Source organism: Mustela nivalis, assembly GCF_964662115.1.
Source record: "Mustela nivalis genome assembly, chromosome: 1".
NCBI lineage: Eukaryota > Metazoa > Chordata > Mammalia > Carnivora > Mustelidae > Mustela > Mustela nivalis.
The window spans coordinates 180,163,878-180,180,666 of record NC_139020.1 but is presented as its reverse complement, the minus strand read 5'-3'; the positions used below and the strand labels follow the sequence as shown (position 1 = coordinate 180,180,666).

The 16,789-nt window shown below is 42.8% G+C and overlaps 1 protein-coding gene across 1 annotated transcript; it reads right to left on the bottom strand.

Moving 5' to 3' along the window:
- Nucleotides 1-2,104: 2,104 nt before the first annotated feature.
- On the bottom strand, nucleotides 2,105-16,125 carry LMOD3 (leiomodin 3; the record flags this gene model as incomplete). The annotated part of the gene is made up of 3 exons (XM_082691290.1): nucleotides 2,105-2,515; nucleotides 11,661-13,061; nucleotides 15,832-16,125. The coding sequence occupies 3 exons, from the start codon at nucleotides 16,123-16,125 to the stop codon at nucleotides 2,489-2,491; spliced, it is 1,722 nt and encodes a 573-aa protein (XP_082547416.1). The 3' UTR covers nucleotides 2,105-2,488.
- Nucleotides 16,126-16,789: the final 664 nt, after the last annotated feature.

Here is a 16,789-nt window from a genome sequence, read left to right as displayed (position 1 = left end):
ACAAACTTAGGGTTTTGGAAGGGAGGGGGTGGGGAGAATGGGTGAGCCTGGTGGTGGGTATTAAGGAGAGGATGAATTGCATGGAGCACTGGGTGTGATGCATAAACAATGAATTTTGGAACACTGAAAATAAATAAAATTAAGACAGTAAAAAAAAAAAGTTAAAATCTTCAACTAAGATTTTTAGGTTAGGAGTGGGTAGATGGAACAAGTGTAAGTAAGCGGCTTCACCTGTCCCTTGACAAAAGTCTGTGTGGTGAAACAGTAAGCTATGAATTTGGATCACCTTTTCTCATCACACAACTAAAATGAAAGCCATCTTTTGGGACTATTAGCACTTTTTGAAATTCCTGACTTTATTAATGCTGTGGCTATATAAGCAAACATATAAGGTCTTTCAAGAACCTTGAGCCTTGGGCTCAGGTCATGATCGCAGGGTCCTGGGATAGAGCCCCGCATTTTGCTTTCTGTTCAGCAGGGAGCCCGCTTCCCTCTCTCTTGCTGCCTGCCCCTCTGCTTACTTGTGATCTCTCTCTCTCTGTGTCAAATAAATAAATGAAATCTTAAAAAAAAAAAAAAAGAAAGAAAAAAGAACTTCAACCACTAATACATAGTAAGCTTTTAAACATGTTTAGAGCACTATGTCCCATGGGTGCTCTTGATGTAGAATATGCTAGACACTTACAAAGCTCCTGCTTGGCATGCAAGGAGGTTTTATAGAAATGGTAACATAGAAAAAAATTCTCAGCTATTTGCTACTGTAAAATCAGTTACCTGACTGAAACTATAGCTATTCAAAGGTGGATACTTTAGTACACACTAAATTATCCTTAAAAAAATGGAAACACCATATTTCTTTCCCTTGACTTGTCCTTCTAAATAATGTGTTGTTTAACTTTTCTCCATTAGATCTATTCTCTCCTAGCCAGTTTTGCTTGTGATGTACCACCTATGATTATATAAGAGGAGAAAGAGAGGGGCGCCTGGGTGGCTTAGTGGGTTAAGCCTCTGCCTTCGGTTCAGGTCATGGTCTCGGAGCCCTGGGATTGAGCCCCGCATCAGGCTCTCTGCTTTGCGGGGAGCCTGCTTCCCACCCCCCGTCCCGCCTGCCTCTCTGCCTGCTTGTGATCTCTGTCAAATAAATAAATAACATTAAAAAAAAAAAAAGTAGAAAGAGAGCAGGTGCCATCTGTTCAGTCAGGTAAAGTAGACAGAAAAGACACGAATGTGTGATTTCCTGATTTCTAATGTTCATGCCACATCTATACAAAATTTCAGATTCTATGCACCTAACGACTAGACCAGATAATTAAGAACTCCAGGAACTTGGAAAGACCACTGGGGTTGTTTGGAAGATTTTTATGGAGGATTAGGACCTAACCTACCTGTAAAGATGGGGTAGGACTTTGGTAAGCCTGAAGAAGGTAACAGAGAAGAACAGAGAGAAGAAGAAAAGTGTTTTGGAAAGTGTTCCATGGAAGGATCAAGGAGAGCAAGGCACAGGGTATGTATGAGGATGTCTTATCAAGAGAAGTATAAAGAATCTGTGGCAAAGCAGACTCAGTTACTAAATTGGGAACAGATAATGGAGGGCCTTGAATAATGTTAAGAAACTGAAGTTTAATCCTATAGCAAGTTGCCTTTAGAAGGTTTCTGATGAGACTTATAAGACCAAATTAGCGTCACAAACTAAACTTATATATATTTCATTAGCAAAAACTAAAAACTTGTGATTAACTATCTTATTTATGCAAAAAATTTTATTTTTTAAACAAAACAAAAATGCTGTCTTTGTTCCTTTATATATGGAAACAAGGAAGTCTACACGTATATATGTAGCTATACCTACAGGGTTTTTCCCCCATGACTTTTCCTGGAAACACTGTGTTCTCCATGTCCTGTGCCCCCTTGCTCCACCTCACAGATACATACCCCTTCTGAAGTACGATGCGCCAGGGGAATGGCCAGGAGAGCAAGCTAACAGGATTGGAAACTGAAAATCCCGCCTCCTTCTCCAGAGAAGAGCTAACGAACAGGTCTTCCATTTCAGAGCATCAGCGGGCCTGGAGTTCAATTCACATTTCCACAGAGTGATACAGATTTGTGCCATGAATTATAGCAGGAGATGGAGGAAGAAATATTTAACACATCTATAGTATTTATTGTCATTTACCAGAAGAAAGCAATAGTAAAACAAACGTTTATGGGGAAAAAAATTTCTTTTTTTTTAAATGCTAAATTTCACCCAAGTCACTCAAACGGATTGGGAGTACAAAATGTTGTCCCAGAAGAGTAATTTTTTTTTATCTCCCCCTTCCTTGCCAGCCTCTTATTTTGCCCCTGCCTTTACAGAATACTCCTATCAGATGCCAGCCTTGTTCCCAGTTCTACCACCTGGCTCCAGAAGTATGCTGCTGAGACGGTCTCCAAGCTCTGACCGGACTCATTGTCTTAGTTCCATGTTCTTCTAAGATTATTCTGTTCCCACTTATGCCAGTTCCTTTGGCAGTTGCACCTGTGGATTGAAGTAGTTGAAAAAAAGGGAAAAAAATTAATCCTGGAAATTCAAGAGTTAGGTAGCAAAAATGACAATACTTACGTGCCTCTGAAGTTGCAAAAATGGATGAGAAATTTGGGCCAGAGAGCCTCCCAAAGCATAATAAAACAACAATAACAACTGTATCCATCATCCCTGGGGCATTTCGTGATGCCAGGGACTAATCTAAGGGCTGTAAGCACATGGTAATCATCTCATAAAAACAAAAGGGCAGGGGTGCCTGGGTGGCTCAGTGGGTTAAAGCCTCTGCCTTCGGCTCAGGTCATGATCCCAGGGTCCTGGGATCGAGCCCCTCATCAGGCTCTCTGCTCAGTGGGGAGCCTGCTTCCTCAATCTCTCTCTGCCTACTTGTGATCTCTGTCTGTCAAATAAATAAATAAAATCTTAAAAACAAAACGAAACAAAAAGCCCAAAAGGGCAGATGCTGGAGTCTGCCCAGTTCAAATCCTGGTACTGTATTACTAGATGTGCGGTCGCGGGTATCAGTGTTCTCAGCTATAAACTGACCATAACAGCACGGGTCTAGCAGAAAAAGCTATTTTAAGGATTATGTGATAGAAAACAAGTTAGTAAGCAATACCACACTTCAAGAACATTTTCTCATTTTACTCTACAATAGCCTTGGTAAGGAGGAGACAGGCTCAGAGAGAAGAAGGCGTTTCCCACCCAGCTGGTTAGTGCCAGGGCAGGATTGCAACCCAGATCTGCCTGATTTCAATACCCAAGCCTGAACCACAAAAAAATACCACAAGAGTACATGATAGATGTTCTTTTATAACCTGGCCTTTCTTTTTTGAAGCACATTCCCAATTTGAAGGTCACTTAAATTTAAAAAGCAAAGTATTTGGAGAAGAAGGCCCAAGGGCAAAATAAATGACCAAAGAGTAGCTTACATCTGACTTGCAGGTTTGTATCATTGGAACGCCTTAAAGATAAGGCAAGTTCTTAAACAGTGCCAGGTGGTGTTACATCTTGGGAGTGACTTAGCCATCCTGCAGGAACCTTCCAGAGGACACTGAAGAGGTACAGAGGACACTCAGAGCTTGTATAATAATGAGTAAGAATTTATCTCCTGTTCCCCATATCCACCTGCCAATGTGAGGAGCCATTCTGGCCATCTGTTACGGCTCCTCCTGCAGCCAGTCTTCTCTCAGCCTTTGGCTGGAAAGATTTCCCAATCTCCTGCCCACCAGGGAAACTGCCCTCAAGCAGTTGCTACTGCCTGCCCAGCCTTCAAACCAAGGGGTTCTCCATGTGCTTCTGACCCTCTCCATCCTAGTGCCTGACTTTCAGGATGCACCTGTCTAGGGCTCAACCATGGAGAACACCAACAGGGAAGAACACCAGTGAGCCCAAAATACAATGCCACGTAGTTAAAAGAACTACAGCACTGCAACAAATAATTAAAACAGTGTGTTCTTTGTATTGCGGGATGGAAAAAAAAAAGCATTTTAAATAATGCTATTCCAGATGTATGTTTAGATGCAGGGGAGGGATCCAAAACAATACAAATACTTTAAAAAGCAAAATGTGGCACTGACCCAACATAGTAAACCCAGATACATATTGACATATTTAAAACATGACCAAGATGGCAATTCAGAACATTGTGAAAAAGAATCCCTGGTTGGCTATCATTGATCAGTGATTTGGGAAAAAAAAAAAAATCAAAGTGGGTTTCTTGCTCCCTACGTCCTTCTAAAATTTAACCTTTTAACTCATCTGTAATAGGGAATTAAAAAAAAAAAACTAAAAGTGACAAAAGCAGCAATAAAAGATGGGCAAATATTTTAGTAAGCTTCAAAAGAAGCCATTTCTAAGCAGAACCCAAAAGACAGAAACTAGAGAGGAAAAGATAACCAGCCTTGATGTTATAAATATATAAAACTTACAAACATGGCAATCTGCTTGCTGTATGGTTTGGGGGCCCTGTTCCCCCTTTCACTGGTTGGTTAAAATTCATTTAAGGAAAGTATGTGTGCAGAGCATCCCACAGGGCTCACACTTATATACACTCACAGAGACAGGGGCAGGAAAAGAAGACCGTCTCCAGGGGTCATTTCATTGGGCACATCAATTTGAATTACTGCTTTCAGTCACCAGTAGGTGTCCAGAAAGAGCTGAGGAAGGCCTACTCTGAGGAATTCAGAATCTACTAGGAGACCCACACTATACTCATAAGGGTGCTCAAGCAGAATGTGGGAGATGCTGTAAGAGACATACGCATGAAGGGTCATGGAAACATAGAGGGAGCGCATTCACTCCTGATGATTCGTTTGGTTTCTTTTGCTATAAGAAGTCCTGTTGGCGCCAAGCCTGTTTGGATAGCTTTCAAGAGATAGAATTAAAGGTCATATGAGCAAAGGGGATGGAGGCAAGAAAAGAAGACCCTTTGGGGGAAATATCAAGGGATGTGATTCGTCGTGGGTGCCATAGACTTGGGGTTGTTGTCAGTGGGATGTCCACAGTAGCAGAATCAGTGTCATCAAGGACCTGGAGAGAAAGGCAAATTCTCGGGCACCATCCAAAATCCACTGAATCAGGAACTCTAGACACGGGCTCAGGAATCGGCACTCAGCCTTCGAGGTGGTTCTGATGCATGCTAAAATTTAAGACTCACCATCACAGACTTCAGAAACATTGTATACCATAAACTCTTTTTCCAACTAGGTATTAGGAAAAGGCAGTTCCTATGCTCTGTAGTTCTGGTCAACGTATGCTCTTTCAGGATGAGTTTGAAATATTACACAGTTCTTTCTCGAGGAGACCTCTTGTATAAAGAACTGATGGAACAAATAAAATAAGGAACAAAAATATAGGGCAGAGGGAAAAGTCATTGAAGACAACTCTGGGGCTTTAGACCTGAATGTGCAAGAGAAGGGAAAGAACAGTGAACACAGGGAACCAGAAACACCAGCAGGTCTCAACTCAAGAGGTTGGCTGGGGTGGGGGGGGCCTGGGTGGTTCAGTGGGTTAAGCCACTGCCTTCGGCTCAGGTCATGGTCTCAGAGTCCTGGGATCGAGCCCCGCATGGGGCTCTCTGCTCAGCGGGGAGCCTGCTTCCTCCTCTCTCTGCCTACCTCTCTGCCTGCTTGTGATCTCCGTCTGTCAAATAAATAAATAAAATTAAAAAAAAAAAAAAAGAGGTTGGCTGGGGAAAGACTGAACGAAGGTGCTAAGAAAATTCCAGTGATCTAAATGGAAAGAGAGATCTGGGAAGTATCCTAGATTATGTGACAATGGAAACAAAAGGAGAAGATAAAATGGGAAAGGGGAGGAAATTGCGGAAGTAAGGAATCCAGAAATCCTTAAGAGAAAGAAGATCTTGTTAATGAGGAGAAGAAGAAATGGCCAGAGGTGGAAATGAAGACTCCAGGGTCTATAATGTCCCATTTCATAATCATAACTACCTATATGTCATGGAGTCTTTTGGCTAACCAAGGCTACTTTTGATATTCTTTTCTTTTTTTAAGGTTTTGTTTATTTATTGGCAGAAAGAGATCACAAGTAGGCTGAGAGGCAGGCGGGGGGTGGGGAGCAGGGTCCCTGTTGAGCAGAGAGCCCAATGCGGGGCTCTATCCCAGGACCCTGAGATCATGACCCAAGACAAAGGCAGAGGCTTAACCCACAGAGCCACCCAGGCGCCCCGTGCTTTTGATATTCTTAAACTGAAGTCTTTCCAAAGGAGAAATTTAGCTGTGTTTTTAGGCATTGGGGTGGAAACAGTCCAGGTATAGAGAGGTGAGCCCAAGGTGAAATTGAGTGAATGTTAAACCACCTTCTTTGATTGGCACTGAAGCCTGTGTGTGATATAAATGCATTGGCACTGGGCATTGATATCGGTAAATGAAATCGTTACAGATGGGATCTTATCTCAGGGAGAAGTACAAAGACCCATCTGGGATGGTAGGCAGTGAACGGTCCACAAAATTTTTCAGGATAAAGGGAAATCCCGGGGCACCTGGGTGGCTCAGTGGTTTAAGCCTCTGCCTTCGGCTCAGGTCATGATCCCGGGGTCCTGGGATTGAGCCCCGAGTCGGGCTCTCTGCTCAGCGGGGAGCCTGCTTCCTCCTCTCTCTCTGCCTGCCTCTCTGTCTGCTTGTGATCTCTGTCTCTCAGGTAAATGGATAAAATCTTAAAAAAGAAGAAAAAAGAAAAAAAGAAAAAGGAAATCCCACATTTGCCCAGCGAGGGGTAAGCCTCCAATTACTCAGTTATTAACTCATCAGGAAAGGACTCTGTGATTATTGAACGAATTCACTTTGTTAGGCAAGACAGAGAGTTTAAAAGCACAGCTAAAAACAAGAACAAAACAAACTAAAAAAATTCTACAGGAGCCAAGTAAGTAATGTCAACAAGTGAAACAGGCCCGGTGTTAGGCGGTATGGCATGGTGGAGACTGAGAAGAACTGGAGAGTCCATTACCTATCTTAAGGGAGAAGCCAAACGTCAAATCCAGCTGACGAGTGCCATGCAAACCCAAGCCCACTGTAGCCAGCTCTGATGTTTCAGGTGGTGCCAAAGAACTAAATGTTATTATGGGTATTTTCAATTTGGTACAACAATATCCAAGCCAAACACTCCAGGCCTGCAGATGTGGCTGACAGTCGGCCTGTTCTCACATACCTGGCCCACAGAACACATCTCTCTTAAACTGGGTAAAAGGGCAGCTTCTTGGAGGAGGTAGCATTTAAGCCAAGCCAGTATATAGATTTCCCTTTATTCTTTGCTACCAACTTCATTTTAAGGGTCCCAGGCCAGAAATATGGCGTGGGGGAGAGAACAGGCATTGAAATGAAAAAAATACAATTAAAAATATAAGCGGACTGCTTGATGGGATATGTTTTGCATATACAAAATTACTATTTCCAAGTCCACGAGAGGAAAACAGAAGACTATAAAAGGAAAACAAGACTAGCTAAGACTAAATCATTTATGTTTTTGGATATTCAAGATTCCAGTTAGGATCCTCAGCTTTTAAAAAATCACAACGAGGGGCGCCTGGGTGGCTCAGTCGGTTAAGCTGCTGCCTTTGGCTCAGGTCATGATCCCAGGGTTTTGGGATCGAGTCCCACATCGGGCTCCTTGTCCAGCAGGGAGCCTGCCATTTGGCCTGCTTGTGCTCTCTCTATGATAAATAAATAAATAAATAATATTTTTTAAGATTTTATTTATTTGACAGAGAGAGATAGCACAAGTAGGCAGAGAGGCAGGCAGAGAGAAAGAGGAGGAAGCAGGCTCCGTGTTGAGCAGAGAGCCCACTGTGGAGCTCGATCCCAGGACCCTGGGATCATGACCTGAGCCAAAGGCAGAGGCTTTAACCTACTGAGCCACCCAGGCACCCCAATAAATAAAATCTTAAAAAAAAAAAATCACAATGAAAATGAAATCTTGCCATTTGCAATGATGTGGATGGAGGGTATTATGCTAAGCAAAATAAGTCAGTCAGAGAAAGGCAATCATCATATGAGCTCACTGATATGTGGAATTTAAGAAACAAAACCGAGGAGTATAGAGGAAGAGAGGAAAAAAAAAAATAAAACAAGATGAAATCAGAGAGGGAGATAAACCATGAGTGGCTCTTAATCATAGGAAACAAACTGAGGGTTACTGGAGGGTAACTGGAGTTACTGGAGGGAGGAGAGGTTTCCTGGAGGGGAAGAGATAAGTGGGTGATGGACATTAAGGGAGATATGTGATGCAATGAGCACCGGGTATTATATAAGACTGATGAAGCACAGACCTGTACCCCTGAAACCAATAATACATTATATGTTAGTTAATCGAATTTAAATGGAAAAATATTTTTTTAAAATCACAACATTTCAAAATTATACTTTAATTCTAACCTCATCCTTTCAAAATCCAGGGGTTTGGAGGGCATCTCTGTCCACCAATCCAAGAGTGGGGGAGAAAAACCTAAAAATCTTTAATTTCACTTTTCCCAAATGAGGGCTGTTATGTCTCATTTGACTGGCTAAAAATACCCCTTTCTGCTGGGATTTTGTAGTATTGCCACCAATGGTGTTTTCTATATTCCGCTCAGTCTAAGAGGCACATTTTGTGACATTTCCACAGATCCCCAAATCAGAAAGCATCTTACAGTCCGTAAGCTTTACAACAGTTGACGGTAGATTCAAGCACGAACACACCACGGCTTTCCACACTATCAGCAGCTCCATTAACTATGCACGCAGATGTGCTGCCATTTAGAGTAGCTTTTTGAAGAAGGACAACGCCGACTTGGCAAAATGGGGTGGGAATGTAACTCTTTGTACTATTTTTGAACTTCTGCAAGTCCAAATGATTTCGCAATAAAAAAGACTGTCTTCTAAAAAGATCACACTGCGATTCAGCATGAAAGCAGAAATTTACTATGTATGCAGCAAGGAACACAATTTGATCGGTGGGGAACAAAGGACATTAGTGGAGTGAATTTTGGTCAGTGGGATGAAATCATTTGCACATCTTTTTTTTTTTTTTTTTTCCAGAGCATTCACAGGACTATGTGTATGCTGTGTGACGATCTCTATCTCATGCACCTGCAGAGATGACTCTCACAGGCCAAGCCAGGCAGGTGAAAGCAGGAGAAACTGCCAATCCCTTGGAACAGATAAAAGACACTTCAAAGCATAGGCTGCTTTGCAAGACACTCATTCAAAAATCATGTCAGCATTTACTTTGAAGCGTGTTTCTTTCTTAACGGACATCAAGCACAAAACAAAACACAGCTTACAACCGATAGCAGTTTAGAACTGATGGAAAATAGAAAATGTAGCGATCAGCCAGGGTTGCGTTTTTGTGGTTATCCTCATTAATTTATTTTCATGTCTTTTGTTCTAGAATCTGGACTCAAAGTTGAAGTGTTTCGGTTGACTAAAAGGCAGAGGGTCCTGGTTGTGGAAGTTATAAAACCAAGACTGTGCCTGTCTTTTTCGGCCCGTGCCCCTGTCCCCTCTGATGGTACCTGACACACAGGTGCACTACATAAGTGCTACACTAACAAATAAGTGAATGGGCAGAATGAAACAGACTCCAGGGTAAGCAGACTTGCTCAGAGAACACTCCCTCAGAAGGGAATTGGGTCAGAAAATCATCCGAACTTCATGCTTTCTTCTAATCCGAACCCACAGGTCACCTCTAATGCAGATTTTAGAAAGACTTCTCTTGGGGCACCTGGCTGGCTCAGTTGGTTGAATCTGACTCTTTTTTTTTTTTAAGATTTTATTTATTTCAGAGAAAGAGAGAGAGAGAATACACTAATAGGGGAGGGACAGAGAGACCAGGAGACACCCAGTTGAACCGGGAGCCTGATGAAGGACCCAATACCAGGACCCTGACTTGCCAAAGGCAGACACTTAACTGACTGAGCCACCCAGACATCCCGCTTGTCTGATGCTTGATTTCAGCTCAGGTCATGATCTCAGGGTCATGAGATCAAGCCCAGCATGGGGCTCTGTGCTGGGCGTGGCACCTACTTAACACACTTTCTCTCCCTCTGCCCTTCCTTCTCTCCATCTCTTAAAAAAAAAAAAAGGACTCCTCTTCAGTCTTTTCAGACTGTTATTTTCTCTTGGTACAGCCTCCAAGGCAGCTTGAATATGCTTTACCAATGACTGGTTACACAGTGACAGAGCTAGTTTCTCCCAAATCAACACCCCAAGCCACCCCCCTACAGGGGGTCTGGCTGCCTGGAGAGAGCAGGTGCAGAAACTCGTTATACGCTACCCAAGGGCAGGCAAAGAACTCTTGTCTGGCCTCAGGGGACCTTCTAGTGTTCTCACCCTGTTCGACCCAAGGAAGAATCAGAATCCCTCTATGACACAGAGGAAAGTCATCTTTGATTTAGAAGAATGGAATGCTGTCAATTCTGCATTACCGCAGATGGGAAGAAGGGACCTACATCTGTATAACACATCTTGAAGAAATTGTGACTCCCTATGATGAAATAATAGATGGACTGTTTGGCTCTATTACACTCTAGATTTTAAAATAATACAGTTCGGGGCACCTGGGTGTCTCAGTGGGTTAAAGCCTCTGCCTTCGGCTCAGGTCATGATTCCAGGGTCCTGGGATCGAGCCTTGCATTGGGCTCTCTGCTCAGCAGGGAGCCTGCTTCCCTTCCTCTCTCTCTGTCTCTCTGCCTACTTGTGATCTCTGTCAAATAAATAAATAAAATAAAATAAAATTATACAGTTCATTATTAAGTACCTATGACTTTTGGACATACGCCTTTCAGATTCCATAGGTGCTATCATTGTAATGACAAAAAAAATCTTATTTCTTCAACTTCACCTGCAAGGAATACACATTTTCGTGTATCAGCAGCAGTTAATCATGAATCACAATAAACATTAAAGCTGAAATCATAGTCAAAACTCCATTCATTCACGGAGCTTAAAATTGATAGCAGTTTAGAACTGATGGAAAATAAGAAAAGGTAGCAATTAGCCAGGGGTGATGGAGATGGTATCCTGACGTTTACCGTTTATCTGGCCACCTAAACAGTGAAGAGTACAGAAATGCCATTGCAGGTAGTCTATCTTCATCTACTAAAAAAGAACCAACTATTTTTAAACATTCTGGAAGCACTCAGTTATTTACAAATGATAGGCCTAAATTAGGCTTCATCCTTACTTATTCCTGCAGCAGGTTCCTCGAGATCTCTGAAGGTCAGCTCTGCGGCTGGGGTGGATAAACACTTGGCCCTGGACCTGGAGCTGAATTTCAGTGTCGATTCTACCACTTTCTAGCTCTGCCTCCTATACACGGTACTGAACTTCTCTAAGCCTCAGTTTCTCTTTTATAAAATAGGGAGAATAATAATACCTACCTCCTAGGGTTAAGAGGATGAATTAATTCATATAATGTATCTGGCCTACAATAATCGCTCAATACACCTTAGCTGTGAATTGCACTGGTACAAAGTTGTCTAGTTCTTTATGTGTCCTTGGGGATAACTGGTAATTTTGTTGCCCTGGTAATGCTGATGGCTTCCTTCGGTTAGTCACCACTAGTGAGACTCTCCCGGAGTTAAAACAAGCAGGAGGTAGAGGTGGGATACCCTGGAATTCGTTCACCATTTCTCCTCCCCTCTACTTACGGGCTTAAGATAGGCGACATTACTGTGGCGAATGTCATTCAAGAGCTGATCTCTGGGAGTGATTTCCACCAGCGGGGGTGGCCTATTTTTCGGCACCGGTTTGAGCGTTCTGATGACATCTTTGAGGTTGGTCTTCTCGGGCGGCTCTCTGGCTTCGGGCATCCGAGACTTGCGTTGCATCCTCTTCAGCTTCACCACTCGGAAGGAGTCAGGGTCCGTCCTGTACTTTGGGGGCTGTGACGGCTTCTTCATCATTTCATTCTGTCGATTGAAGGCAGCCGCTTGGAGGTTGGGCGGCTGTGGAGGAGGCTGGAGGAACTCCTGCATCCTGGGATCAGGCATGGGTCCCCCCAGCCTCTCCCACATTCCAGGTGGCAGCCCCAACCCATTCTCCAACATGGCTATCAACTTCCTCTGCTCTTTGAGCTGCTGCTGTTTTTGTTCCTCTTGTCTTTTCTGCCGCTGCTTGTCCTGATTCCTGGTGAGCAGGTTGGTCACCACCATTCTGGGACCCGGGAGCTCAAAATGGTAGCCCACCTTCAGGAGAGTGGTGTTGGCCTTCAACAGCCGGGAGATTTCCATTTCGGCATGGTGGCCCAGCATGTGCCTTTGATTGTGGAACCGAAGTTCCGTGAGCGTCTCGTTGAACTGGAGGCACCTCATGATGGCCACGATTCCTTTCCCTGTGATGAAGTTGGACTCAATGTTGAGAGTGGTAATGCTCCTATTTTCCCGCAGCATGTTCGCCAAGGCGAACGCGACATTCTCATCTGCGCCCACGTTGGCTAAACTGAAGGTTTTGATGTGTTTGTTTTTCTTCATTGCGTTGACGAAGTCCAGCAACATCTCCTTGGGGATGTTTTCAATGTTGTTCAGGTTGAGCTCCTTCATGTCAGGGTCATTCTGTCTAACGCGCCTCAAGCTCCCATCCAGGTCTGTTTGGTTTCCCGAAGGCCTCGCACTTACCTTTAGAAAACTGGTATCTAGCGCTAACTTCTTGGGATCTAATTTTGATATTTTCTTCTCACTTTTTTCTTGGACCTCTGGTCCGTCTTTCTGTTCTCCAAATGCCTTCTTAGCTACTTGTGCACAGCTGCTCTCCCCGTTCCTGATCTGCTGCTCTACCCCACCTTGCACGCCTCTTTGTGGCTTTTCCACACTCTCTTCACTGTCGTCATCTCCTTCCTCGTCTTCATCCTCGTCATCTTCATCCTCGTCATCCTCATCCCCGTCATCTCCTTCACCTTCTTCACCATCAGCATCATCGGTTTCTGGGACATCGCTGCTGCCTTTTGATTCTCTTTTATTTGCAGCAATTTCGTTATTGAGCTTTTCTTTTAAATACTGGGACACATTTTTATTACCTTTGCCTACTTCTTCATGCTGCTCTTGAGTGTCCACCTAAAAGAGAGGTTTATGAGGGTTAGAACACATGGGGATGGAGAAACAGGAAGCAGAGCAGTTGCTACTGGAAATAAGAGATTTATTAGGAAGTGAAATGAGTAAGCAAATAAATGGTGTGTGTAGTGTTCCATTTGTATACATATACACAAACACATATACAATATATAAAAGCTTATAAGTGTATAGGAAAAACAAGTCTATGGTAATGCTTACCCAATTATCAGTTCTCTCTTAAAAATAGAGGGAATTATTAAGGTAACTGAGAAGGGGGCAGTGTCTGGCCGGCTCAGTCAGAGGAGCATGTGACTCCTGATCTCAGGGTTATGAGTTCAAGTCCATGTTGGCTGTAGAGATTACTTTAAAAATAAAATAAAATAAAAAGATAACTGGAGGGGTGCCTGGGTGGCTCAGCGGGTTAAGCCTCTGCTTTTGGCTCAGGTCATGGTCCCAGGTTCCTGGGATCGAGCCCCACATCGGGCTCTCTGTTCAGCAGGGAGCCTGCTTCCTCCTCTCTCTCTGCCTGCCTCTCTGCCTACTTGTGATCTTTGTATGTCAAATAAATAAATAAAATCTTAAAAAAAAAAAGATAACTGGAGAGGGGATGCATGTAATTCTAAAGTGTTTAAGTGTTTTTTAAAAAAATACATGTATTAGTTTTGTAAGCAAATATAATCTAAATAAAGATGAACTTTTATAGCCATACTACAGGTAGATACAAACACATTTTGGGGGGAGGGGCATGCTGTGTTTATCTCATTCCATATGGTAAAATGAAACATAATTTTGGTTTTGGACTCTGTATTGTTTTTAAAAATGGTGTTCAATTCTAGAAGCGGCCCCAAAATTATTTGCTTTGAAAACCTTATGGAGTTATCGATCAATACACTGAAGTCTTTGTTTTATATATATCCAAATAGGCATTTTTGTGTTCAATAGTCCTAGGTTACACAAATTACTCATTGCTCCAAACAAAACTTACATCCCAAGATACCTGCTAATCTAATATAATGTGTATATCAACTTTCCCTGAAAACATAACATACTGTGGGAAAAGTGAGAGCATTTTGATACCCTGAAATATACCAAAGACCTAGACTTGGATTTTTTGTCTCCTCAGTTCTATGACCACTATCCTGACTACTTCGAGGACAGGATCATGAGTCCAGTTTCTTTTGAAACAAAGTCTTTAGGGGGCAGTGCTGGCTACAAAAGAGGATCAGATTATACAGATCTTTAGAAACAATGCTTTGGGGCACCTGGGCAGCTCAGCGGGTTAAAGCCTCTGCCTTCAACTCAGGTCATGGTCTCAGGGTCCTAGGGTCAAGCCCCGCGTTGGGCTCTCTGCTCAGCAGGGAGCCTGCTTCCCCCTCTCTCTCTGTCTGCCTCTCTGCCTACTTGTGATCTCTCTGTCAAATAAATAAATAAAATCTTAAAAAAAAAAAGGTAAAATAAAAAATTAAAAAAGAAAAGGGAACAATGCCTTAGTTTAGAAAGGAAATTAGCAGTTTCTAAACGATGTTTGTTAGATTCTTGCTTATCAATTAGTGTGCTTTCCTATACCACATGTGTACCTCATAGGTGTCATTTTGAAAGCTGGTGTAGCATTTTCAAGCAAGAACTTGATCTTCTTGCTTACAACATACGGTAGGTTGGAAGTGACAGTTGGCAACAGTCATCCTAACCACTTTAAAGCCTTCTCTACTGCATTTCTCATCTGTCCCAGTAGGGGGAGACAATCATCAAGCTGTTTAAATTATACTAAGGGAAGACAAAAGTGTTCAAAGTACCCAGTTTTCTTTTTCTGAAATTTGCATTCAGAATAGAATTGGTTCTTACTCCAACTGTATAATATAGTCACTCCAAATAGCTTCAGATTGTACCTTAAACTCCAACCTGACCAAACGGGCAATTGCTTAAATTTAGTACATGTTTAAACTCTTCTGACCCTGAAACCAGTTTGTAAGTTTCCTTAATCACAGCCAGCATGATAGCAATGTGAGAAGATAGAGCTGTAACAGCAGGTATAACTAAAAGCGTCTTTACCTGTAGGGATCTTGGTCTTCCTTTGGCTTTGTCCTTTTTAAGTGGAACATTAAGAAAAGTATGCTGATATATGATAGGTTCATAGATGCAAATGCAATTCTAGTGGCCATATAAGAAATATATTGCAGAAAGAACGGTCTTTACAACAACTGTTCAATAGCTGTCAATTTCTAAATGTATTACTGATATCCAATAAACTGTGTTAATATGGAATTTTGGGAGTTATTTGACATGGTTGAACTATATAGATTATGTGGCGAGACTTCAGAAGGGCTGTGACGCCCTTGCAATTTTCTGTGAAATACTACCTAAGAATGTGTAAGCAGAAGGAGGGGTATAGAGCATTCATCAGCTTCTTAAAGCATTCTATGTGTCCAAAAAAAAAAAAAAAAAAAAGGAGTTAAGGACAAATTCTTATAGGTTATGAGCTAATTCATTAAGATCAGGTCTGTAGAATCAGGCTTTCCTACACAGTGAACCCCACAGCCATTAAAAAAAAAAGAGACATTTACACGAAAACTATCACTTTTCCTTCCCAGTTATACCATGTAAGTGTTTCAGGAAGTTCCAGTCCGACATCAGATTAAATGTTAATGACCTAATCTAGCAGCGGCAACAAAACAAGACCAAACATGAAGTCTTGAGAAACGGACAGTTGCCGCAGGGACACCTGTCGCTCGGGCCCAGGCAGACGATTCTCTGCTGTACACAAATTCCTGATTACCTGGGACGGCACAAAGGTGACAGGGACACGTTCATCCTCCAGCATGCGTCTGGATGCCTTTTGCCAATACATATAATCCATTAGAGACTTATGGTCAAAATTTCCTGTGGGTGGCTTGTCGGTCTGATCCTTCTGAATCATTCCAACGGGAAGCCTGGGGTCCGGGGCCATCACTTCCATTTCTGACTGCAGTTTTCTCAGCTCTTCGGGGGACAGGTTGGCCAAGATTTCATCTTCATCAATCTCCTCATCAAAGAGTTCTTCTTCGTCTGAATTCCTGCTGTGTTCTGACATGATTTTTTCCCCCCCTGTATTTTTCTCTGTTACTAGAAAAGGAGAAATAATCAAAGACTCTCTCCAAATAAGCAAAAACTCTCAAGGAATTCCCCCTGGTTAACAAACATTCCAGGTTAACACTGTTTAAAAAGGTTTTCACCCCTGAGGATCTCAGTGGCCTGTGCTGAGCAGCTGGGGGGGGGAACTATAGCTAAGCTCACGCCGTATCTATATTAAGCAGGGCTTGGCTGGATAGCGTCAATTTATGAAACTACTGTGTGGCTCTCATTTTGGCAACGTGAGTCAGCTGTGCAAATCCATCTGACATTTCAGTACAGCTGCTGAGGTCTGCCAGCGAGTACCAGGTCTGGAGAATCTCTATGGGGATAAAATCAGTTCTTCCCAGGTACTGTCACACCCCAGTTCATGCAGCCCATACACACGTACTGTAACACTACAGGGGAGATCACTTCTTTTTACTTAGCTGACTAGAGCAACTTACAAGTTTTGGGAGGGAAGATCCAACCAGCGACTGGAGTTCCACAGAAGTCAAAATTCTACTTGTGGGTGGAACTCGAGCTCTCGGGACTTCTCTCTTCATGCCAGGGTGACTCTGGAAGCAAACCGGCACACAGCAGAGCAGAGGTCTGGCTCTGTTTCTCATTCCCAGTGTAAGCTGAAC